Source organism: Ammospiza nelsoni, chromosome Z (assembly GCF_027579445.1).
Source record: "Ammospiza nelsoni isolate bAmmNel1 chromosome Z, bAmmNel1.pri, whole genome shotgun sequence".
NCBI lineage: Eukaryota > Metazoa > Chordata > Aves > Passeriformes > Passerellidae > Ammospiza > Ammospiza nelsoni.
In genome coordinates, this window is record NC_080669.1 from 22,330,577 (window position 1) to 22,356,278 (window position 25,702).

General features: G+C 39.0%; 1 protein-coding gene across 1 annotated transcript in view; it reads right to left on the minus strand.

The window, feature by feature from the left end:
* DGKQ (diacylglycerol kinase theta) overlaps nucleotides 1-25,702 on the minus strand; it is an 85,601-nt gene that overhangs the window by 39,020 nt on the left and 20,879 nt on the right. The window contains exons 2-7 of the mRNA XM_059493070.1: nucleotides 23,309-23,388; nucleotides 13,942-14,041; nucleotides 9,237-9,322; nucleotides 8,392-8,517; nucleotides 6,787-6,940; nucleotides 2,241-2,309 (exon numbers count right to left, since the gene is read on the minus strand). Coding sequence (XP_059349053.1) covers nucleotides 2,241-2,309; nucleotides 6,787-6,940; nucleotides 8,392-8,517; nucleotides 9,237-9,322; nucleotides 13,942-14,041; nucleotides 23,309-23,388 — 615 coding nt within the window. The remainder of the gene's footprint in view (nucleotides 1-2,240; nucleotides 2,310-6,786; nucleotides 6,941-8,391; nucleotides 8,518-9,236; nucleotides 9,323-13,941; nucleotides 14,042-23,308; nucleotides 23,389-25,702) is intronic.

A 25,702-nucleotide genomic window follows, 5' to 3' on the forward strand; every position in this document is an offset into this window, starting at 1 on the left:
AACCACCAATATTAAGACTTAGATCTTCTAATTTTATATTTCACTCAACCAGTCCATTACAATGGCAAAGTAACAAAAATGAATGTAGACTACTAATTCAAATCTTCTTACAATACTAAACTACAGACTTGGTATCCTTTTCTGCTGGCTTCTCTCCTGTGGAAAAAGTGTGTCTTTCCACATCAATATTATTCTATTTGTTCTGACTTGTTTTCATTGTTTTTAGAAATACGTACCCCTAAAACATAAAGAGCCGGAATTAAGAAAAGCTAAATATTCTGGAATGTAATTGAGTTCAGACACTCTTGAGGGAAAGCATGGCAATATCCCAAAGCCATGGCAGATGTAGTGAGTCAAGACACAGAAGCAGTGAGCAGCCCCTTCTTGACCCACGTTGTACAAAGGGTGTTATCCCGAGACAGGTGAGTGGTACAGCCCTGTACAACTGTGTCATTGTCATGTTAACTTCAGCAGCTTATGACTTCCCACAGACAGAGAGGCACAACAACACAACAGCTGGCAGGTGACCCTCAGTAACTTTACCAGGTAGGTTACCAGAAAAGCCATGTCCTGAGCTGACCCGAGGCCATCAATCCCATCACCTGGGGGTGGCATACACCAGAGGAGTCCACAGGGGAAGTTCTGTAGGACACCTCACTGAGCAAGGAGGTCACTCAGCTTGCAAGGATATATGAGATACATGTGATACATTTCTGGGATGGTACAAGGGTTGTTAGGGGAACTTGAGGAGAGGAATCAAAGCGAGAGATCAAAGCCATTTGGGGAAGAAGTAGTGTGGGAAAATAGAAGGATAAGGAGACAAAGGAAGTTGGTCACGTTTAAAGAAGTTGCTGGTTGGTACTGCATGGCCATGCCCTGGTTTGCATCACCACAGTCTGTCCTGTCTTACCAGCAAATGCTATTTCTGACTCTTTTTGTGAGTGTGGTTTTAGCTGAGCTTTCTAAATGACAGTGAAGTTACTGCACTCTGCACTCCAAAGTTTTGTGAAAATGCATTACAAAAAAGCAGTATTTTATAACACTGTTCTCTTTAAAACACAACTAATGATACTTTACATGACCATTGAAAATATACCAGCTACTGCTGCTTTCTCCAGTCCAGAGACGGCCTGAACAATTGACATATTGAAGTTTGTATCCTGCCCTGAATTTTCATATCTTTTTTCTTCTTTTGGGAAGGCTAAACTAAAGCTGAACTGGTGTCTACTAATGCTTCCAATGAATCCAGCTGAAATATCTGGATACATAATTTGCTCTTTTTGACAGTCATAAGGGAAATACGCTTAATTGTTGAAATGTAGAAGCCCTCACATTCAACCACTTAAGTCACTTAAAACACTGGAAAAATCAAAGTTGTTTAGACAAACTGCAGTTAGAGCATTTTCCCATAATAAGGAAGTATGGCGACGGATCACAACATAAAGTCACTCAGGAACTAAGAAAGTGAAAAAAGAGAATGCTTGAGATCTCTTCTATAACTGATTCAACTACTTATTGAGCTGATTTTTAAAAATTCCAAATACCACTTGCACAATCAGCCTCTTAATTTAACAAGAACTTCAGGATTAAAAAAAATATTAGTGTTTATTGATTTGAAATGTCCTTTTTTACAACAATCCACGCAGTTCCATTAGGTAGCATGTACCATGTTATTCTACTTACTAATATGGATATAGGGGTGGGAAGCTCTTAAATTGCAGTTTTATCTCATCTTCTAAAAAGCAAGAACTTGGTTGTTACCAACCCAGAAAACTCCACATGCTTAAAAATTTAACTGCACAAAAACCAGCCAGTCAGTCCTGTTTACTGCAACATGCCCAAGCCAAAAAAAATTCACCTGATGTCCTCAGCAACATTTGGATCCAGAGAACACAGAAGCAAAAGGCTCTGAAAAGACATTGCTGTCTGACCTCCAAATTTGTAGTTTGTCTATGAATTATTAACACTATGTTTTCTTTCTACAATTACCAAGTAGAGAGAAATGATCTCTTTGTCAAGGTAATGAACAGATTGCCACTTATGTCAACCTACCAATGGAAATACCAAGGAGACATTTGTATGGCCCTGGATAAGTATGTTGGACCAAAACTTTGGACCTGAAATTAAAACCTAACATTAGAAAAATAACCATTTAATATTTTGTCATAAGGCAATACAAGTTAAGATTATATGAATAAAGAAATGGGTCACTATTCATCCCTTACTAAAATTTTGCTTACTTGAATCAGTTGAAATTTGAATGTCTTTTGTGGATCCTTGTGTTGACCCATCAACATCATCATCTTCATCTGTAAAAGAGAGACATTTTAAGGATGGATTTTTGTTGATTTGCATACGAGGAAGAAGGTGTTGGCCATTTCAGAACAGCTTCCATCAAACAAGCTAACACAAAAAGAACCAGTCAGAAAAGTGCACTTTCTCTTTCTACCTATTTTATGATAATAATTCATAGCATTAAAACTGCATACAAAAACAAAATTGCATTGTCATGTAGCTACAGTGAAGGCACACATGAGATCTTTATAGTATTGGTTTTAATATTGCAACTACTGCAATTCATTCTTTTCTGAAGTCATGATGTTTGACTGTCACCAAAGTATGGATGTTTCCATTAAGTTTTAAATTACCAAACCAATCCAGCCTTCCAGTCAGAAATATTGGTGTTATAGAAGTAATTTCCACAATGGAAAAACAAAGTTACTGACACCCAAAGAGAAAGAAACTGCTGCTCTCTGGAAGAGGACTTTGACAGTAGAGTCATCACTCTCACTAAAGCTAGGAGCTAACATGTCAGAAAATAAAAGCATACATAAGATATTCCAAAAAGATTGAAATAAATGCTGTGAACATTCTGCACTTGCTTCTGTGCAGAACATCCTCACTGTGGTCTTATTCCTGACACTCAGGGCCATATAAGAGCAGTGCAAATCCAAACATGATCAATTTTCCTTTTCTGAGGGTAGCAGTGGAGTGCAATGCAAGTGCTCATCAAATAACAGTATTCACACTCACACCCACTGAAAATCCCGGTCAGTCCTGACTGGGATGCAGGCAAAACTTCCAAAAGATATAAGCCAGGCAACACCTTTATAAAAACTATGCCTTGCAGCTGAGGCAGAAAGCAAGAAAGAAAGCATAAAATAAAAGAAGTAAAGGCAGATCTTCAGAGCAAAAGAGGTACTGCAGAAGTCAAAATCCTAAAGCAGGAGAACTTCCAAGAAGCAGAATCATAGCATGTCAAGAAGGTCCTAGGCAACAATCTTAAACTTGACACCAGGTAACTCACTGAATATTTGGGTAATGCTTCAAGTGTCTACAAGAAGACCAACAACAATGCTTTTGAGTTGCGGCTTTTAAAATATAAAAAGTGTGTTGAGATATTTTCCCTGTTATAGCTGACAGACAAACAGATCAAGTTTCAAACTGGAGAGAAATTTAGACAGTATGGTCTTGAAACACCTTAAAATAAGAGAAAGCTGAATACCTTCTTGAATTTTATTCCAGATAATAAGTTTTTTTTTTTTTTTTAAAGAAGGAGTAAATATAACAATAGGAAATTACTGCTCCTGATGGCTCTCAACCCTTTTCTTTCCCAGTTTAGACGAGAAGAAGCTGACTTCTTCTATTACACTTTCTTCTTCAGTCTGAATAGTAGGGAAATCTACACCAACAGCATCTTGAAACTATTCCAGTGAAGTTCAATGACTTTGAAATTTGTTATGATAGGAATCATTTGGAGGAAGAGGCTCCACACTGCTCTATCATTGCATCTCTTGGTAGCTCAAGAGTTCAAAAGAAGTCTCTTCCAACACAGAGATGTTTGCTGAATGCTGGTGATGAAGCTTAGCATTTATGCTGTGGCAAAAGCCGCTTCAGACAAATGGTCCCCAGTAGGTCAGCGATGATGGCTGCACTCATTCACTGCACAGGACAAATCATCTGGCACTTGCCAACCACCAGCTTGGGACGAGCTGTGCCTATGCCTGCAGCAGGCAACGCATCCAGGCCACTGCCAACTCTCTGTACCTCAGACTGGTGTTTCCACATTCTTATGAGTGATGTCTTTTGTCAGCTGTGGCAACTGAGGAGCACCCTCTGCGCATGCCATGTCAGGAGAATTTCTTAATAAGCCTGCCATCACACAGAAGTGCTAATTATCTTTCGACAAAGGAATTCCTTGCTTCCCTGAAACAGCCTTAACATGCACACAATCTTTAGCAAGATCTGCCACCCAGAATCTATGCTTTTCTCCTGAAAAAGCAGCAGCAACTCCTGAGGCAGCTGTCCCGAGTTGCTTCATTGTCAGAGGAGCATCAAATACATCCCAAGAGAGTATCAGGGAGCTGCTGGATTCATGACACATCTTGGTAACTTTCAGCACATACCAGGATCTAGTGGGGTTTCACAAGAAGACAAAGGTCTGTTCTGTGAACATGGGTAACAAGAAGGACTAAAAGGCTAGAGCACTGAGCTTCCTTGACCAAGGTTGATGTGAGAACTAGTTCAAGACAATTCTTGGCTCTGCCTTTGAGGAAGAATTTGGGCAAAGAAAAAGAAAATATAGCAATAATATCCAGTGCTATTGGCGGTGACCTGCAGACACCTGATTTTCAGCAGATGACTGAGAATGGCAAACATCCAGCAACAGGTCTGGAAGCAAGCCTCAACAGGATGTGGATGGTATAAAGGAAGTCACGTGGAGACACCAGACATATTCAGCACGTAGGTGCTAAACCAAGATGCAAAAAAGCATTGTCAACTACAGAAACCCAGAACAAAACACTTTATGCACAGCAGAGTGCAAGGGAGGCTCTGCACCACAAATATTACTCACCACACCTTGTGCTAAGCCACAGCTGTGGCTCACTGACCATGAAAGAAAGGAAGTTGTCAATTGCTGAGGCAGCTGTCAAGGTCACAGGTATGCAACAGAACAGCAGCAGGAGGAAAGGGGAGCAGCCCCATGGCTCGGGCTCTCCTCCCCTGGGTGGAGCCTCCATCCTGAGAGGCTGCTGTCCACTGCATGATGGGGAGCTAAGCCCAAGGGGCAGAAATTCTCATAAGCCACAGGAAAGAGAGCCTGTGTTAGAAATGAGATTTTTCAAGGTGTTGCTATACCATACCTCTGTGACACACAGGCTAAGGACTATAAAAATGCATTCTGGCTTTCCAAACAAGGTGGGTTTTATTCAATTTCATTTTTTTCCTCTTCATGTCACAACAAAGCACTGGAAATGGTCCCAATTAAGTTAGTGAATATTCCTCCATCCCTATGTATCTGCTTCTGACCACAAGCTAATGGCTGCATTCCCTCAATTCAAAGGATCAGACAAACTTTTTCATTAAAGCAACGCAAAAATGGCATTCTTACTTTAAAAAACCTCTACTATGTGTAATATGAAATAACACTCTTAGCATGTAGCATAGTCCTGAAATAGAAAATCTTTTCTTCCATCTCTTAAAATATTGAAAGGAAGAGACTAGAAGGTGTAGCTAAAATTGTGTAGCTTGGATTCTTTCACTTAAGGTGTTCCATGGTCAATTTTATTAAGACGTGATTTAAAAATAAAAAAAAAATGTGAAAGTCAGACATCTTAAAAGAACACACCACCGCTGAAGAGGGAAACTTAGCATCAGAAAACTAAAACCGAAGATTCTATTTTAAAGGTTTGTGATTAACTTTTCTTAGTTATAATAATCAACTTTATCATCCCTTAAACCTTTGGGACACTTGTGAAATACCTAACAACGGAACGGAATCAAAGTTTACAGTGAATCCTGCAGCACAATTAAGCTCATCTAGACTAGATTGTGTTTTGGTTACTTCTTATGTTGGAAACATCAGGAACTCCGTGATTTTCAAGTGGGTGCTATACCACATCTTTTACCACTAGCAAGCAAATTTATTAAAAAGAAAAAAACACTCACTGAAGAAAACCCAATCCACAAGAGCAGCCTAACTGCTCCTGTCTGCCTCTGACAGGTCACTGGAGCGGCCTGGGCCGCGCAGAGCTCGGGTCACGCGGCTCACGCGTAGCAGCGCTTCTGCTACGGCCTCTGCACACAGCACACAGGGACTGCTCATCATCAGCCCTCCTCACCAAAACCACACCTGAGCCACGAGCACTAAGCTCAAGAGCAATCTGACACGTTGAAAAAAGAGCGGTGGCAAATATCTAACTTTGATGAGCTGTATTTTGCCTACCTTTTATTTCCTTTCCTATTCCATTCAAGCACCAAAACAAAGGTTTTACAGGTAGGTAATAATCAAAATACAACTGAAAAAATACTTCCACGTACCTCAGGCTTAAAAAAAATTCTTGCTCCTAAAGAGCTGTTAGACAAACATTCACTCTAGATGGCAGCAGAACATTACCCTGCTTAGACATATGGCATTGTTTCAGCACAGAAACCTTAAAAAGGACAGATGCTTAATCCAAAAGACAAATAAAAGTATCTGTACACATGATATAAGAAATAAGTATTTTCAGCAATGATAACATTAACATCACAATTTTTTTGATTCTAAGTTTTCGCTTTCTTTGTTTCAAGGATAGTGCACAAATTGCCCTGCACCAGTAAACGGAAGTTTCTACATTTTGCACAGCATCCATTAAAAAAATCTCTAACCTCTCCCAGAAATAGCAAGAAGTTACTGTATTGCCACAAAAGACAATAAAAAGTAGAAATAATATATTTAATTGACTGATGACTCTAGGTTAAACAAACTCATCAATTAGTTGCATTCAACTTTGAAATTTTTACCTGATTCTGTTTGCAAATTTTCTGATATCCGAAAACAATGCAATTTGCTGAAGTTGCGAGAAAACAACTGAACACAACTTGGAGGAAGAATCATATTCCTTAATCTTCCAAAGGTACATTCTGGTGGCACAATTACACAGCAAGCAGCATGAGCCTATAAACAACAGCATTAGTAAAGAACTTGTGATACACACTGGAAGTAAATTTATTCATAACAAACTATGACTGAAATTGTATAATTCAGGTTAGGGATAATATAGACCTTTTGTAAATCATCTTCATTAAATGAATGGCCCATCTGCCACTCTAGATTTTTATTTGTTTAATTTAGATTTTGTGTTACCAGTAATAGGGAGTCTTAATATGTCAAGAAACTTTCAAGAATCATGAACCTGTTCTGTTAAAAGCAAAAGGTTTTTATACAGCTACACGAAGAATTTTAAAGTTTTGGTCTCAAACTCTGATACACCACTCCATGTGGATATTTACTGAGGGAAATGGAAAAGGTGCTCAGGTTATATTGAGCAGCTTGAAAAGAGCAGTATCCTCTTATATAGCTGTACCCACTTGCAGACTCTGAGGTTAGACTGTCTTCAGTTTTATTCCAAAAGGTGACTGGATAGTTTCTGCCTTTACACTGTTGCAAATCTTCTGCCTTTATTGAATACACATACCTTTGTATGTATGGCCACACAGCATGTCACATTTCCTAGAGAAACTGTAGAACATTTGAGAACTGTATTTGGCTGTTCTCAAATACAGTCCCTTCCACCTCAGAAATTATGTCTCAGATTAAAATACAAACCCCACAACATTAAAAAAAAATAAAATAATTGAAATCATACCTGAAATACTGAATAACCTCTAGAGTTTTATTTTACATCATTACTAGATGGAGTACCTCATCTAGCCTTAAGTAGCAAATTAATGATTTCTTACACATACTTTCAGTTCCCACCTCATCTACTGCTACTTTCACTTCCACCATATTTTAATAAGAGGTGGCATTAAGTGGATGGACTAATTGTTATCTGCACTACACACTGTTTATCAGTGTGTGAAACGCTGTGGTTTCCAGAATTATTATTGACGGGTGCCATCAGCTTGCACGGGAAATGAACATGTGTCATGTGAATGGAAAAACACAGAAACTGGTACTGACAGCTTAAAAAAAACCCAACCACACAGGCTAAGACCTATTCTATGCTGAAATAACAGCAAACATATGAGAAGTCTTTATCCTTGCAGAATTCATGATTTGAAATAAATTCTGATTTAACAGAGAAAGTGCCTGCAGGCTTCTAGCCACAGATCTATAATGATTAGGTCCTGATAAATTCCACTGGATTTACACAAAGCTTCACTGTGACTTTGAGAGTTGTTAATTAGAATACTATGAGGAGGATTTAAAAAATCAGATTTCCCATCTAACACATAAAAAAAATTCAAATAAATAACTGTATAGATTACGTGTATTTACAAAGTGTATAAAAAACATATTTATACAGTGTGCAAATAAATTGTATTTATATCAAGTGTTCAAAAAAGCATGTGCCCATATATATATATGTGGTTACCACAAATACATGCAGCAGCACAACATACCAGGATGCCACACCATTCACATCTCATGCCAGAGAGCACCTCAGAAGACCCACAGGTTTTTTTGCAAAATTCACAACGAGCACTTGAAGAAAGGTTTCCCTCCCTCCAGTGGTGGTGGTAAGTATCCTGAGGGAACACATCACAACATAGCATTACATGAATCAGATACACATTCATTTTCAATACAACTTTGAAATCAGTAATTCAAATAGCTCTGAGGAAATAGCAACAGATACTAGGGCATCAAGTTTTTCTCAAGATAAATACGAATCCTTAACAATATAACATTTCACTAAAAAAAGAAGTTTCATCAAACTATCAAAAAAATTATCACTGTGTTTTTCCTTCACAGTGCCCAAAAAAAAATCTTTTAAAAAACATCCTACAGTGTCAGTATTCTGTATCTACTGTGCTGTGAGAAAACAAGAAAATAGGCAGTTGTGCCTCAGTCAGACTGCAGGAAGCATGAGGATAAGAGAACAGTTTGCCAGGGATGCAATGCAGCCAACAGCTCAACATACAGGAAAAAAAGAAAAGAGTTCCACACCAGCTTTTGCAAAGAAACTTTTATATAAGTTTCTTTTATAACTTTTTTTTTTAATTTGGAGGTTGTACACATCCCACAGATTTTTCAGCAAGAGTTCAAAAGCATTGTGAATATATCAGCATTTAAGTTCACCTCACTCTTTGAAGTATATTCTGAAGTCACACAGGTCCTTTGCCTGTCAATAAGCAACTAAAATGCTTTGATAACTGGCAGCATGTGAGACTAAAGACCAAGACTGCTCCTTCTCTAGTCCACAAAACACACGACCACCTTCCCCTGCAGAGGCATCGGCACTTACATGGTCCAGGTGCCCATCCTGGTGGCACTGCCGGCAGTCACTGCAAGCAAACAGGATACAGTCTGTGTGCACATGCAGCTCACAAACTAAAAGCACAAAAACAAAAAAAACTTTTTTAGGCTGGAAACGCCCCGGTTTTTCTGCATCTCCTTCTGCCCTCCCTTCCATACTCCTCTACTACCCTTTTCACACCATACTTTTTCTCCTTCACGCTCTTTACATTCAGCAAAGGTAGACAATAAAGAAGTTCACCAGCATTGTTTAGTGTGTTCCTCCACTTCCTCTGTGTTAAAAAGATGTAACAAATATAAAGGAAAGGCTGAGCTAATTTTGCTCATAAGCAGCACTTGTCATATTTCCTCCAATTACAGCAAATTGAATGTGTACAGCCGCTTGGCTTTGTCTCACAGTTCCAGAGGAACTGCTGCCTACTCCAACATACCTGTGCCTGAAGGCTACTATGAGTCAATCACCATATATAAGGTAAATCACTATTTCATTGTCCAAAAAAATGAAATAATTTTTTCAGAGCATCCTCCTAAGTAAGGTTAACATTGCCTTCCAAAATATGGTACGTACTTGTAGGTGGAAGAAGTTTGAGTGAACTCTGCAAATGTTTAGGCAAGTTTTGGTTTTAAAATGCCTCCATTATTTAAAAGCTGACTTGAAATACCAGATGTGAAAGAAAAGAATCTGCAGTTAAGCTACAAAGTTATGAGTTACAAAATAAATTCCCAAAACAATAACTAATAGATCTCCATACCTAGCTTCATCATTTCAAGAGTTAGGAGGGTTCTCTGTGGGCCTCAGAGACAGAGATGGATAAAAAGATCCTCCTGTAGCTGCTTTGTAAATACTCAGGGAAGACATCTCACTTTTCATCAAGTAAATGAAAGCAAGAGACAAGCATCAGATTTTTCAAATACCTTTCAGTTCCAGTCAAACAAGTTATTTCTCCAAGCATATCACAAAAATATGAGAACTGTAACCTGAAGATTGGAAGTAGCAACTGCAGATATTAGCACATTATCTGAAAGTGTCTTGAAAACAATGCTATTAATTTACTTGAAAACAATGCTATTATTTAGAAAATAATACCCAATTTGTACTCTTTGGGCTCTTACAGAGCAGAATTAACACTGTGTTTTCTAACCCCAGAGAAGACATAATCTCCCATCACACCAAAGCAGACTCATGACTAAGTCAACCACAAACACACACAGCTCCCCATGCTCAGTGTCTTTCTTCACTGCACTCAAGAATTTCTCTCTGAGCTGTGGCACAGTCCCTCCTCCGCTCACATTTCTCCCTGTTCATAGATGTAACAGGAGTATTTTCCATTTTTGCCAGTTCAACTAACCAGGCAAACTAGATGCTTGGAGTCATACTCTTGCTAATGTTCAAAGTGCCCATAGGCAATGTTGCAGCTTCAACGAATTTACAAAAGCATTGGGGGTTTTATTGTTAATTCTGCCAATACAGGCATGCACTGCCCTTTGCTATACTTTGTAAGAACACAGAGGGGGTTTTACCTTTCGTTTAGTTCACATCTGCTGCTTCCAGCACCAACCCTAGCCCCAAACTGGTAAGAAATATGTTCACATAAATGGTGTGAATGGCCTAGGGAGTTAATCCCTTAAGCTGACTATCCTAGTGTAGGAAAGAGGATGTTTTTGAATGTAAAGATTAAATTAGAGGTCCTACAAAAAGAAATTTAATTTTTATCAGCCATTCCATAATCTGCATTATTCTTTAACACATAACAGAATGATAATCTTCTGTTCAAGCTAGCTATGAAAGTACTTTATGATTGCCGAAAAAACCCAACCTGATTAATTTCAGATGCATAAACTTGAGAGAAGAGCCTTTAAAATGTTAACTGCATCCTTCTCCAGTCAATCTGCTGCTCCTGCTCAATGATTATTAAGGAACTTTACTAAAAAATTCAGCACAAAAAAAAAAAGTTTGGATTACTCCAATTTCTATTTTTTAATTTCCATCCCTTCTTCCAGGAAATAAAGGAACAACATCATGAGACCGGATTCAAGTGGCACCAGTGAAATCTGGTAGCAAAAATAGCTATCCAAAGCAATCAGTAACTGTCACCAGAATTTGGAGTCCATCTATTGCCATTTTTACCAATGATACGTATGTATTTATTTCACTATGCATTAATAAACATGCATGCTCATTTCTGAGAACAGGTCCCCTACTGGGCACCCACAAGATTTATGTGGGTGAAACCTTTTACTTCCTTTCAAGAAAGTTTATTCAATTTTAATATACAAACAGTGCAAATCAAGTGACTAAAATCACTTGAAATCACTTGAAAAAAGTGATTATTTTACAAGTACATTTAATGATGTCAATCCTTTGTTTAGAGAAGGTAACTTCATCTTAGCCTTTGTTTTTATCTTAATTATGGTCAAGAGTCCAGGAAAAGTTCTTAATTTTAGTATCAGACATGAACATCATAAACAAGACTAGAGTTGCAGTATTAAGTTAAGTCATTAGAGATAAACAAAAAAAAAAAAAAGGAAGAAAGTTCTATATCTCCATCTGAATTTAAAAGTTCGTTACCTTAAAACATTAGACTTCTAAAACAAATTCCACAAGCATTTTTGAAGAATTAAGGAAGAATCTTGTGCATTTTATAAACTTCAGCTGCCCTTTTAAAGATACATTTTAAAAAATTAGCAGAGAAAGAAATTGTAGACTTACTGGTATTCAGAAAAAGGGCACCGAACAAATCACACCACACAAAATAGTAAAACTGTAAAATCCATGTGAGGAAAACAATTCAGAACCTTAAACGAACCATTAAAAAAATTCTGTGCATGTGTAATATCTAACTACAACATGTGGCTTCATGTGCTTCATGTTTACAAACACTTAAATGGAAACATCTGAAAAAATATTCCCTTGCACTTGTAGGCTGGGTTTGGCTGGGGTAGAGTTAATTTTCTTCACAGTGGCTAGAATGGAGCTGTGTTTTGGGTTTATGCTGCACACAGGGTTCATAATATAGAGATGTTTTAGTTATTCTTGAGCAGGGCCTACACAGAGCCAAGGCCTTTCCTGCTTTCCGTACTGCTATGCTGGGGAGGAAGTTAGGGAAGGCTGAGAGGAGACACAGCCAGGACAGGTGACCCACACTGGGCAAAGGGACTTTCCAGACCATCTGACATCCTGCTCAGTATTTAAAGCTGGGCACAAGAAGGAGGAATGGGGAATATTTGGGGTGATGGCATTTGTCCTCCCAAGCCCCTGTGAGGTGTGAGGGGGCCTTGCTGTCCTCGAGATGCAAAACACCTGCCCACCCATGGGAAGCTGGGAATGACTTCTTCATTTTTCTCTGCTTGTATGTGTGGGGGTTTTACTTTCCATATTATACTGGCTTCCAATTGTCTCCCTGATCCTACTGGAGGGGCAGGCAGCGAGTGGTGCGTATGGTGCTTAGCAGCTGTCTGGGGGAAACCACAACAAATGGATACAATGAGAATGCAGTAGAATTAACAGAGTAAGAAAGTGAAAGCAAATTTTAGAAAGTTTTAACTAAATTGGATCACTAAACTAAAGCTATTTTTAATAGTTAAGAGGGTATAACTAGTGAAAACTATTTTCTTCTCAAATTTCTATGTTTATCTAACGGCACACAGGTTCTGAGTCTTACTAAGATCACTAGAAAATTCCCTGTGCTATCTGTAGCTCACAGAACATCCTACCAAACTGTCCCGGTCACATGGGGACTATGCTAAGTGACATATTCCCACTAGTCACAAGAACAGTCTGGCTCCATTATGCAACTCAACAGACAAAAGCAGAAACAGAAATACTGCGCCATTCCAAGTCTAAATGCCGTGATCAAAGAGGATTGCTTCCCCTACACATACACAAATCACATTTAATAAGGCATTATCTTTAGCAAAACAGCGATTTTGGAAGCAACTCAATTCCCTGAAGAATTGATTTTTTATTCATTAGACTTTTTTAAATGGTTCAGAGGTAATATTCCTATAAAACAGTAAATTCTATTTAACCTCACAACTCAACTGAACAACTAATAGACATTTAAGACAATGGATAATTGGAGAGCTGTCCTACATCAAAATCAGTCACGTACTCATGCCAACATGTATTTCAAATTAAAAATCCAATATTTGGGTGATTTCTTTATTGTTTTTTCAGAGAATACATGTCAGAACATTCAGAGCAGTACTATTTTGACAAATAATATTTTCAAATATCTTTCCATTGAAGGTATCTCATCCTCATTACAAGTAACAGATATCTGAGACTAGTAACACAGGAAATTCTACATTATTTTCTAGAAATACGACTACCTGATGATTCTCTGTATCAAAAGTTTCCACAGGAAACAGAAATAAATTACTGCAACAGGACAAGTCTTTCAGCAAAATAGCTTCTCATTCTTTGCCCATCTCAGGCAGGGATTCATTGCACACCACCACAGACTCGCTCAAAGTAAATTGGCAGAAAGCTGAAAAGAGTGTATAGGTTTGACATAATTTGCATTTTATGGAAGGTGGTTGATTTATTATTCCTTAGTGCGGAGTACACCTTCCCACAACCAATGAATGGATAGTAAACAAACCAAATATTGCTCAATCACTCAAGGTATGCAGTGCATGAAGACTGCAGGTTACTGGGTGGCACACAGATGGCTGTACAAGGTCTGAGTTACCTTCACATCGAAAGGCAGGTGACTCCAGGGACTTCCTGCACACAGCACAAAACTTTCTTTTGTAAAGTCCTGGAGGCCCAAAACAGTGTGCAACTGGAACCTGCCAGCAAAGAATGCATAAGACATCATCAATTTCAACTTTCAAAGTGTCAGTTAAAATTCATAGAAGCTGCTTTATCTTGCAACAACAGAGCAGTATATACAATGTGAACTTAACTCAGCACAAGAATAAATAGATGAAACATCCTTTAAAAAATAATCATACTTGGAAATACATGTTAAATACTTAAATGTAACTTTTTTTAATTCTTGGGAATTAATATGTATTGTATATATTTTTAAGCTGATTAGCTTCTTGATGATTCACAACAACATGAATCCAAAGGCTTCCTTTGGGACATGCCTGTAATCACAGCTGTTCTTCTAAGCATTCGTAATTGAATCAAGGACAATTAAAGAGTAATAACTGCACAGGTGAACAAAATACCCTAAAGACATGCACAAGACAACTTTTAACATCTCAGTGCTGCCACAGTTCAGTGCTCTCCACACGCCTTTCACTTCCTCCCCAGATACAGCCCGGCCACTGGCTGACGAAAGGGATTGGAGGGTCTCCCCCAGCCTAATCCAAAGCTTCAAGGCCAGAATGCTATCCAGCTCCTGAAGTACATCCAGACTGAGTTTCTTCTTGACTGTAGGTTGAAAATGATAGACTATGATTTTCTCTTGCAAGAGCTATCTGTATCAGTTTTGGCAAATGTGTTTCTTATTATTCATTTATTCATTTATTCTTCTTATTCATAATATTTTTATTATTCATTTTTCTTGCTTGATTTTATTAGTTATTAATTTTTTATTCATAATGAACATGGGAAGTGATAGTACCAAAGAATCAACAGATGAAGCAAAGTAAAGAATAAGAAATATACTTAAGTTTCATACCTTTTCTAGACACTACTCTTCCTACAAGATGCACAACTCTGCTAAAGTGACAGTCACATTAGAAGGAAAGAACGTAACTGCATATTTAAAGTCCTGGGATCCAAATGAGTTCCACAAAAGTTTGCTGTGATTTAGGTATTTAGTATTATCCATTTCACATGCCCTTCTTGCTACAATGAAGTTTTACACATCAAGTTTATTTTGTGGTTGTATTTCTGGTAAAAGCTGACAAATTATTATTTAGGTCTCAAATGAAATTAATCATTCCCAGTAAAACTTTGGAAATAAAGACTTCAGATACAGGGAGTCACAGACAGCAGCCTTTCCTCTCAGATACACTGGTAAAACATCCTTCAGTTATTCATCAGGTTTTGAATTTTCTCCTTGTATATTGAGGTTTTCCTGAGAACTGTTAGCAGCTAATATGACACCTACTGTGAACACAGAATTTGATGACTCAAGGAGTTGCTTCCAGTTATAAGCATCAAATTCCCACAAGAATTTTCTGTCTCAGAAAGTATGGGAACAGTCACATCAAACAATCCTATTATTCAAGCATGCACAATGAAAGAAATGAGGTAAAGTTTTGCCAGATGCAACACAAGGAGAAAAAAATGCTGGAAATTTAATCAAGAAAAATCAGTAACCCCCAAACTACAAAAGCATGTGGTTCCTCAGGGCTCCTCAGAATTAAGCTTTGGGAGGTAAAAGAGGACAAAGAGAGGTATGAAATATGTTTGTCTTACTAAACATGAACAGAATAGTGCACAGCAGCTGACCAGTGAAACAGTCATTGCCCTAGGAGACCGTGAGGAATCCTCGGTCCCTGACTGACCAGGAAACTGCCCATTCAGATCCCACGCTCCCCACCAAGCTGGGCTGACAGCCAGCCTACAAAAAAGACTCCATATCAGTATCTCCAATACAATATATAACAGCATTTCCTCCGAAAGCTTCAAGTTTTATCTTGATGTACAAGTTGGGGATTAAAAAATACAGCCAAACCATTATTTTCAGGTCCATACCCTACTCCTTTTGGCCCAAATTGAAATTTCATTCTCTGCACCCCTCCATCTCTGACATAAAGTTCATAGCTGGCTTACATAATTTTTTTTTTAAAATCAGAATACTCGAGCCATATAATGTATGTTTACAAAAAGAATACATATTCTTGGTGGGGGTAAATAATCCTAGAAAGCCTAAGAAGCCTTAATCAAACTATCCCAGGTTAAGTTTAAGGCTCATAGTCCCTGCCCACCCTGCTACTTCTTCAAGAGAAGGAAGAAACAAACCTCTCTGTACAGTGTCATGCCAAGTTACCCAGGCTCAGTTATTGTGCAGGTAAAGTGCCAGAGCTGCAGCTCACTCTAGCAGCTCCAAAACATAAAAGTTTGCTGGGAGCAGGCCACTTGCACGAAAGTCATCCTGCACAATGAATTCATATGCAGAAAGTTGGTAAGAAATGACTATGTGAGCACAACCTGACACAGACACTGTGAGGAGTACTGAAAAGCCCTGGTGGGATTTCTTCAGGCAAGCTTTTCTGCACATCCCAACCTGTCTTCAGGTTTCAAGTGTCATCTTTAGGTGCCCTACCCCTGCCACAGCCTCAAGCATCATGCAGCCACCCAAGGGAGAAGAATTCCCCCTGAAATCAGACACAGCGGAGACCTCCCTTAGCTCCCAGGTGGGAACAAACTGCTCTGGACACCCAGCATGAGCATCCAACCCTCTCAACAACACAGGTTTGAAACACAGGGGACTCTTTCTGGCCATGGTCTGGCTATTTTATCTTAAGCCTAGCTTAGAAATGCAGGCTGTTCATTATTGTCACAGAGAGGTTCTGCTAAAATAAAGAATATGTGAAAAACAGGGTTTCTTTTGGGAAAAATTGTGACAAAGGACTTTGACAGAAGGCAAACTTATTCAGAGTCTGACTGTACTTATCTAGAACACTCAAGGGAAAGAGACCAAGTCTAAATTCTTCAGCTGTCGAGACCATGGTAACAATTGTCTGAAGTCTCAAGTCACTGTCAAACAGAACAGAGCAACTTGCAGATTGAAATGTTAAGGGCAGGTGGAGAAGGGGAAAAGAAGGGAGAAAAAAGTTTCTTTAATTTCTTTCTTACAAATCAAGCCAATGAAACTTTGTTTATCGTGAGTGGTCTTTCTAACATGCTTTGGAAGATGTCAGGTATAAAAGCAATGCAGAGCCTGATGGAAAATGGGATGGGAGTAAGATGGAAACAAAGAAAAGGTAAAAGAGCAAGTACAACATAACAAATGCATCAATTACATAATGTTTGTCCAAACATGTTTTGGTTGCTGAACAAGTTCCAAGTATCTAATGCATATATAAAAAATATTTGAAACTCAGACTAGAAAAGCCAGTGAGACACCATGAAAGAATACAGAACATTACATGTTATTACTCAGTTTATATCCACCTCCATAAGTACAGCAAAGTACAGAAGCATAAGGTGGCCTAAAGAGAAAATGTTAATAATTCATGAGAGTTTAAAACTGCTTTTCCAATCCATCTACTTAAATTACCTTATGGAAACCACAAAAATCGATTTCCACAGAAAAATACAGAAAATTTCTTCTAGTAATGCCATTAAATGACATCTAAGTGCCCTTAAAATATTGATCAGAAGCATATCAACAGAAAGTATAATGGTAACACTCCAGTGTGATCTCCAGAATGACTCTGCACTCAGGGACAAGATAGTTCCTAGTTCCTGTTGTATTTCCTGCCATCTGTTAAGGAATGCAAAGTATTAGAGAATGTAATACATATCTGTAAATGTTCCTATCAGCCTGTAATAGAATTTGATCCTATAGAAACCTAAGATTCTAACTCCTTCAGTGCAATCTGTGCAAGTACACAGCAGTTCTGCATTAACAAAAAAAAAAAAAAAAACAGCAACAAACTGCTTTTAAAATCACTTTGGAAGATAGAAAAAACAAAGGATAGAATTGCTTTCTCTTGATAGTGCCTTTTAAAACTGTTCCTCATCCTGAAATGTCACAGGATATCAAGCATGTGCCAACAGTATATGATGAATTCAAGTACCCTTCCACTAAGGTGGAGTCACTTCGTCCAGAGTGGCCCAGCTACCCTCCAGACTCTCTGATTTGTGTATAGAGTCAGGCCAGGCTGTCCTACTGGTCTGCAGCCTCCAGGATGCCTCAGCAGCAGGTGAGAAAACACAGCTCCAGGAAGGCCTGTTTTACACCCAGCAGCAGCTTCTTTTCTTCCAGCTCAGGCAGAAGAAAGCTTCATCTTAAATCATGAGGCAAAGACTTCCAGGTGCAAAGGGCAATGAGAGAAATACAGATATATCAAATGTCAGGGTGGCAGCTGCTGTCTTGGGCAGTCTTAAAAAGGAACTACCTACTAAAAACTTTTCCTAGGCCTATGTCTAGATATTATTTTGCCCATGCATCTCCTTTTCCATCACATCAGGGTGACTTTCACTTGGCATGACTTTGTAAAAAATACCGGAGAGATTAAGAAACCAGGGTGGCAGGACCTAAGGTAGTGTTGGGCTGAACAGCTTCCAAGAAGGAAAGGGCAAACAGAAAGAAGGATTCTAAAACTCTCAACAACAGCCTCCAAGTGTTGAGTAAAAGGAATTTAACCGACGATCACTAGCTTGCAGTTCAAAAACACAGCTGCATTTCAAGGAAAAGCACAAGCAGCTTGGAAGCAACCATCTTCATCAGACACTCACAAGGGCAGTCACACAAGAGTCATTCTCAAAGACTACTCCCAACATAAGGCCAAAAACAATTTCCTGATAAAAACTAAAATGGTGTTTCTGAAACAAAAACATGTACGGATGTTTAAGTGTAGAAGCACTTCCCTACCTAAAGATTCTAAGGTTCACTCCAACACTGTAAACCTTTGCTCTAGGGAGGTAGATACGGTGAACACACCTCACTCCACCCCATGACTGTTCTGTCCAGGCCTAGACTATACCCTCTCTGAGAGAAGGCAACAACTTCGTGATTCAACTTTTGCCCTTATTGACATATTTTCAATTACTTCCTTGTTACTCAGTAATCAAAAATAGCACTTTGATTTGTTTGAAACCTCTTATTTAGTAGCAAAATATTTCTGCAACTTGAATACACTGTGTGCTCTGGAATGTCCTCTATTGCTTTGGCATTTTAGGGACAATGCCTATCAACTACTCTTCACTTATGTTCAAACTGATGTTCTTGCTCTGAGTACTTGATTTATTGGCTGGGGTTTAAAGGCAATGTAACTATGCATTCCATATGGTAGCTCTGAAATGAAGTAAGAATACAGGGTTAAATGGTGGCTCAACACATAACAGGACAAGAGAGACAAAATCAAATACTTAATTATCAAAATTTTAACTGGGGCTAATGCAAGGGAATGATGCATACATCTATATGCTATCTCACTATATCCAGGATTATTTTTCTTCATCCTGCAGGTCTCTGTGACAGGACATTTGGCCTTATACACTCCAAGGTCTCAAGGACTTTTTGCAGTGGATAATGCATCCCATGCTAGTTCAACCAGAATGATATGATACTTCCACTCAAAAGTAAGACTTATGTAAAAGCTTTCCACTGCAATTACGAGTTGCTTGGCCTAGTCTTTTCGGCCTAGTAGTGTAAAGAAAAAATAACATGCCAAAGTCACTCACTCCTTGCTTTTACTGCTACAGAGGAAATCAATGTCCATGTCCTCTTATTAAGACAAAGATTAAGAATTAAAACAAACACAGTGCCATCCCATAATGCTTCTGAAACTGAAGAGTCACTGATACAGCTGCAGAGCTCATCTGGGAGTTCCCATCAAGTTTCAAGAGAGCATAATAAATTCTCCTGAGGTTACAAACAAGGAGGAGCTAGCCCTTCCTTCCCTTAAGCTCTGAGGTTCCCCTTCAGGGAGGAAAGGGAGAAAACCTTGGTGCAGTGCCAAGATTATCAGCAAGCACTTTTAACCCTCATTTGGATTCTAAATTATGCCATGTGACTGTCTCCAAGCAGCTGCCTTGCTGAAACAACACAAGCATGGGTCAAGTGCTGGAGAGAGACTCTCTTGATGGAAAGGGGCTACCCAGCAAGGGCCCAGGTAAAACCACAGTCACAGAGCGGCCTGGGTTGGAAGGGAACCTTTAAAGGTCACCTAGTCCAAATTTCCATGCACTAAGCAGGGACATCTTTAACTAGGTTGCTCAGAGCCCTGTCCAACCTGGTCTTGAAGGCATCCAGGAATGGGGCACGTACCACCTCTCGGAGCAACATGTGACAGTATTTCACCACCATTATTGTAAAAATGTTTTCCGTAAGTCTAGTCAGAATGCATCCCCTTTTAGTTTAAAACTATTACCCCTCACCCCGTTGCTATGGGCCCCTCAGAAAGATCCTCTACTTTCAGACCATTATTATAGACCCAAATAACCACACTGCACACAGCTGAACCCAGCATCCAGAGGGAGAAACTCAGGTCAGCAGACAATTCAGGAGCAGAGACCCCTGCAAGCACCACAGCCTTCCCATTCCTTACCCCAGCCCATTAATGCAGAAACTTTCCTTACAAAGGAAAGTTTTATTTTTAACACACAAAGATTCAGAATCTGATAACCTAGACTAGCATTTTTCCATTCTAGACAACCTGGCTTTAAGAATAATAGCACACAACAAAGTCTCGTGAGCAGACTTCAAAACCTTCTTAAAATGGAAATGTTTAGAATCCATTAGAGCAATGAAACAACACACCAACAAGGAAAAATAAGCATAGCAAATGCTGAACTTCACTAAACCATTCTTCATGTGGTCTCATTTCAATTTAATTTTCCAAGAACAGTTACATAGGAAATACACACTTCTAAGAAGCTGTAATACAGCTTCAATTCCAACCTAACAAGGGAAGACTAAACTTCACATTTCACCCCCAAAACCATTTTGTTTTTACTGTTATTTTGTTTTGTGTTGGTGTTTGGGTATGGATTTTTTTTGTTCTCCCTTTCTCCCCTTTTTTTTAACATATGTACTGTAAAGTAGGTAAATACTTATGGGAATGTAGGAAAGAGAGAATTTGAATTTGAAACAGTTGCTGAGACCTTACCATCGGAACAAATCATATGCCCTGCAAACTTTTCAGAAGACTGATCCACAAAGGCTTGTTTAGAAACATCATGATCTGTATCCACTCTGGAATACTAAATGCAGGTGATAATGATTTACGATTGAGAAAAAAATTCATAGGTCAGCCTTAAGAATGATCTGAGACTGGGTGCAGTGGTGGCATGCTTGTGACCCCGTGGGCCTTTACTTGACCCTGGGAAGGAAACCCTACTGTCAGGAATAAAAGTTTCCACCAAACATCTACTGAAAAATTATTCTCTGATGGGTGACTTAGTGTCAAATGACACACATTCTGATGAGCTTTAACAATTGCCATCTTCTCTAGATGAAATCCAGGCAAGTAAAAAAAAAGTCTCATTTCTCTTATACACTGAATATTGACATAGCTGAAAGAACTATCAGAAAAAAATCCCACCAGTGCTCCCTCCTACGTCAGACCTTTTAATAAATAAATAATTTAAAAGGAGAGATTAGGAAAATAAACTTCCCACAAATTGTATAAACGGCTGTCATTTGTTTTTCGCTCCGTTATATTTTTTACGCAAATGCCAAGTCTGGTATTTGCTTTGACAGAGCCTGCATGCAAAACGACGTCTCCCATATGGCAGCCTTCACTTGTACAGCTGATGAGGATTAATGCAACTTGGATGACCACGTCAAGGAGGACATGACTGTCCAGAACGAACAGTACAATCCAGAGTTTTCAAAATAAAATCATTACAGCTCAAGACAGAAAACACAGAAGACTCTTAGAGCTAAACACAGCAACGCTGAACTGCAAACAGTTTCAAAGACTGACAACAGCACCAAATAACTATCCTCGCTGTGCAGTACAATTTGTGTTTATTGTTTACAGATAAATCACAAGATAAACATTTCGGGGCAGATAGATTACAAGGACTGATAAGAGAGAAAAAAATTACACTGACGTCTACAACTGATGCAAATGGGAACATTAATTAAGTTTAAATTGAGGACTTTTACCATATAAAAGCAAAGGAAAAAATACTGTTTTGAACAATGAATTAAATTTAGAGCAAATCCACAAAAGAAGCAGTCATAAATGTTTACAACGCCCACACTCTGAATTAAATTACTATTTTCCAGTTGGATTTTTGCCATCCTCTCAAAGGCCCTTGCATATACCTATATCATCTGATTCACTATTCTTTTTGCTACAATGACTGATTGTCAACATACTGAAACAGCAGACAATGCTAATTCTTAGTAAAAGCACTTCTCACTACCTACATGTCCCTTTACCATGGGTTCTAAGACAGCAGTATTTCTTAATGTTTCACTGGCAAATTTCTACGTATCAGACACCTTTCTGACACTTCTCAAGATTAAAAGTATGTAAGGAAAGAGGAAAAGTAAAAGAAGAGAAAAAGCAAAGCTTTGCGTTGGCACAGCCTAGCAGCTTTATCACCTAGACAAAGCATATTCAAGAAAAACAAATGGATAATTTCTCTTCATCCAGTCCCTGTAACTCAAATTGCATATTGTTTTCAAACTTCCACATCTCATCCCCTACACAGGCTTCCACAACAAAAAGGAGCTGGTAAAATGTTTTATGACACAAAGAAGGGAATCAGCTCCCTTCACAGGTCTACACAATGGATTCCCATAAAAGTGCTTTGAGTCAGCAAGGTCTGTAATGAACATGTCTGATTTTACAGCCATGTCTCATTTGACTTCTTGCTGTGGTATTACTAGAGAAGTACTAAAACACTACAAATACAAAGGTAAGGTAATGCCTTAAGGTATTTGTACTGTTTTACTACTTCTCTAGTAAATTTCTCACGTCCTTCTCCCCTTCCGTTCCTCTTCTGTCATCCTTTCCCAAGTGGATAACACACTTCATTTTCTCTTCAGTTTAGCTTCTTAGGACCTTAGTCGCATCCTATTATATTCTGTAAGGTTGATTCATGTTCCACACCCTTTGAATCAATCTCTTACACATAAAGTCTTGTGGGAGAAGGTCACAAGCCATCTGAAAGCAAGTACTTTATTGCGAAACTTCCAGGTAATGACACACAGTAAGAACATCTAGTAACATTTAAAGAATGCAAATAACTGGTCTTCAAAGGCAGAGTATCTACAGTTGCTCATAGCAGGCTTCTCAAAGGAAGTGTAACTTTGCCTGTGAGCAGTTATAAAAGCTTTAGTGATGACTAATACAATTTTTGCATTATGATATGAAAACAACCCACTGCTAATACAGCAGCATGTTCATTACTGATAAATGTGTGGTATTACCCCAAGAAGGAGACAAGTCAGTGTCTTAACTCACCCTTACAAGGCTGGGAGCAATACACGAGCATGGTATCTTGACATTCTTGAGGCACTTTTCATGAGACATGAAGTTGCAAACTGTGGAAATAAAATAAGAACCATGACCAACTCTTCAGAAGCAAGGGACTTTAAAAAACACAATCAAACAAAACCAAAAATGGAGTAAAATACAATTAGGAATACATCTTTTTAAACACATTTGCTATCCCCTATGTTTGAGAACGTACACAACTGTCACACCCTGAGCAGTGCATGCACTCCAAGTTGTTTTGCTACTAAGATGCTGGCAATGGAAAAGGAAGGACAGCTTATCCCAGAACAGTACAAGCCTAACACAAGTAATGTCCTCCCACACTCTCTCTCTTCATGAGCATCAAAACGAGTCCTTAAATTTAAAAAAAAGTTTTAAACAGTCCAAAACAGCTCTTTGATGTAGCCAAAGCAGAAGGACATGTTTGCAAGTGAATTATTCTACAAGCTAGTGCATGTGACATAAATGTGAGAAAACAAAGTATTGTTACAAACTGAGTATAGTGGATGAAGGTTGCCAATTATAGGAGCTTTGAAAGTCAAGAGTAACTAACTATTTCTTTTACTACAGGTTTATAATTTCATCCAAGCTCCACAAAGCATGCTTTCAAGCATGACATTGTTTTAAAAGATCCTTTCTCATGGAGGGGATATTTTTCACAGCTTTTTACCATGAATTTGCATTACATTAAGCTATGTGAAGAAAGTAAGGAATTCTTTATTTCATTCTCACCACCTCTGATTAATTAGGAACTAATAAGCCATGCAGCTATGGATTTAGAGTCCTCTTTCTTTCAGAATTAACCTCCACCAGTTCAAGCGTGAAGCTTTGTGCAGGTGCTCAGCTCCCGACCTCTTGAGTGGAAGCTCACACCTCTCCCAGTGCACCTGCCAGTAGCAACTGTTGCTGTACACAGGGGGTTTTCCCCTCCCTGCTTTTCCCAAGCACAGTGTACCACTTCCTAAGTTTCCCAAGTATCTGACAACACCCCAAGTGCTTCAAATGTCCCATCTGCAGTCCACTGCTGCCACTGGCTGTATGCACTAGTGCCGCCAAAAGCAGTCCATTTCCTTTCCTCCCCTTTCTCCAGCTCATTGACTTTTGATTGCACACTTCTCCTTCCAGGCCAACTGAAGCATTAAAATCCAGGTCCACTTCTCTAAAGAGCTTATTGCTAGCCCACACTGAGTAAATTCTCCTTCTAGTAGCACAAAAAGGATGACACGTTTCCTCTTGTCACCCATCTTAATATGAGCAGTAAACACTTTTTTTTTCATTATTCTACAAGTCAGAAAAAGAAGCACTGCAAGTCACTACTGCATTCAAACGTGTTATTCGTCATCCATGGTTTAACCCAGAATGGTTACGGCACTGATGAAATAAAGTGGGAAGGAACAGAACCAAATCTTCTGCTGGGTGCTATGAAGTGTTACGTGCATCTCTAAGGTTTATGGCTGTTTCCAACCAAATAAGGAAGATGAGGGAAAGAAACAGCCAAAGAAAGGATGATGAAGCGGATTCTTGCAGCTGCAAATGGAGTTGCTTAACAGACTGGGAGGTGATCTCTGTGGCGGGGAGCAGCACAGAGCCTACCAGTGCAGAGGAAACCAAAGTCATTATCCAGGCAGAGGAGATGCATCTCCTGCTCCAGAAAACAAGTATGAGTCCATACAGAGAACAGGTGAATCCTCATTGCTGATAAGTGTTTTTTCAACATGGACATAGTGGTTATATAATGATAACACAATCAAACTTGCTCCTTCCTTAGGGGTCAGCAGTATTTCTACTGATGCTCTGAGGAAGGTCACCTGCCTGTGGTGAGAGCAGGTCTGTAGAAGCTACAGGAGAAAAGGGTCAAAGGCCACCTGCCCATGCCCACCTATAGTCTGAAATTTGTCACTCATACCCTGAAGACATCTGCCTCAGCCACTTGTTTAGGTAATCTTGTCACTGTCTCAGAGTGATGCTCAACATTTACCTGACCTGGCTAGGTGAGGGGAAATACCCTCTAAAGGCAGAAGCGTTGTGCCAAAGGTTCTCATGGCTCTGACCCATGAAAAGCAGAGCATGAAGTTTCAAATATAAACAAGCAAGTGTAAAGAATTTCATAAAAAGGTGAAAGCTAGTCAAAGAGGAATCAGCAGTGACTAATGATATTCAGCGTAATGACACAGTTTTCCCTCATTTTTCTAGTGCAGAAGCAGGTTGGCTAGAAAGGAAAGCAGAGAGCATGGTGGTGCAGATTGGTCACAGGAATTTTCTGATCTGCAAGATGCAGCAGGCAGCTGAAGTCTGCAAGACCACCCTCTCTAAGTGGCTATTAGATTTAAGTGCACACAAACTCAATGCACAAGTCAACTG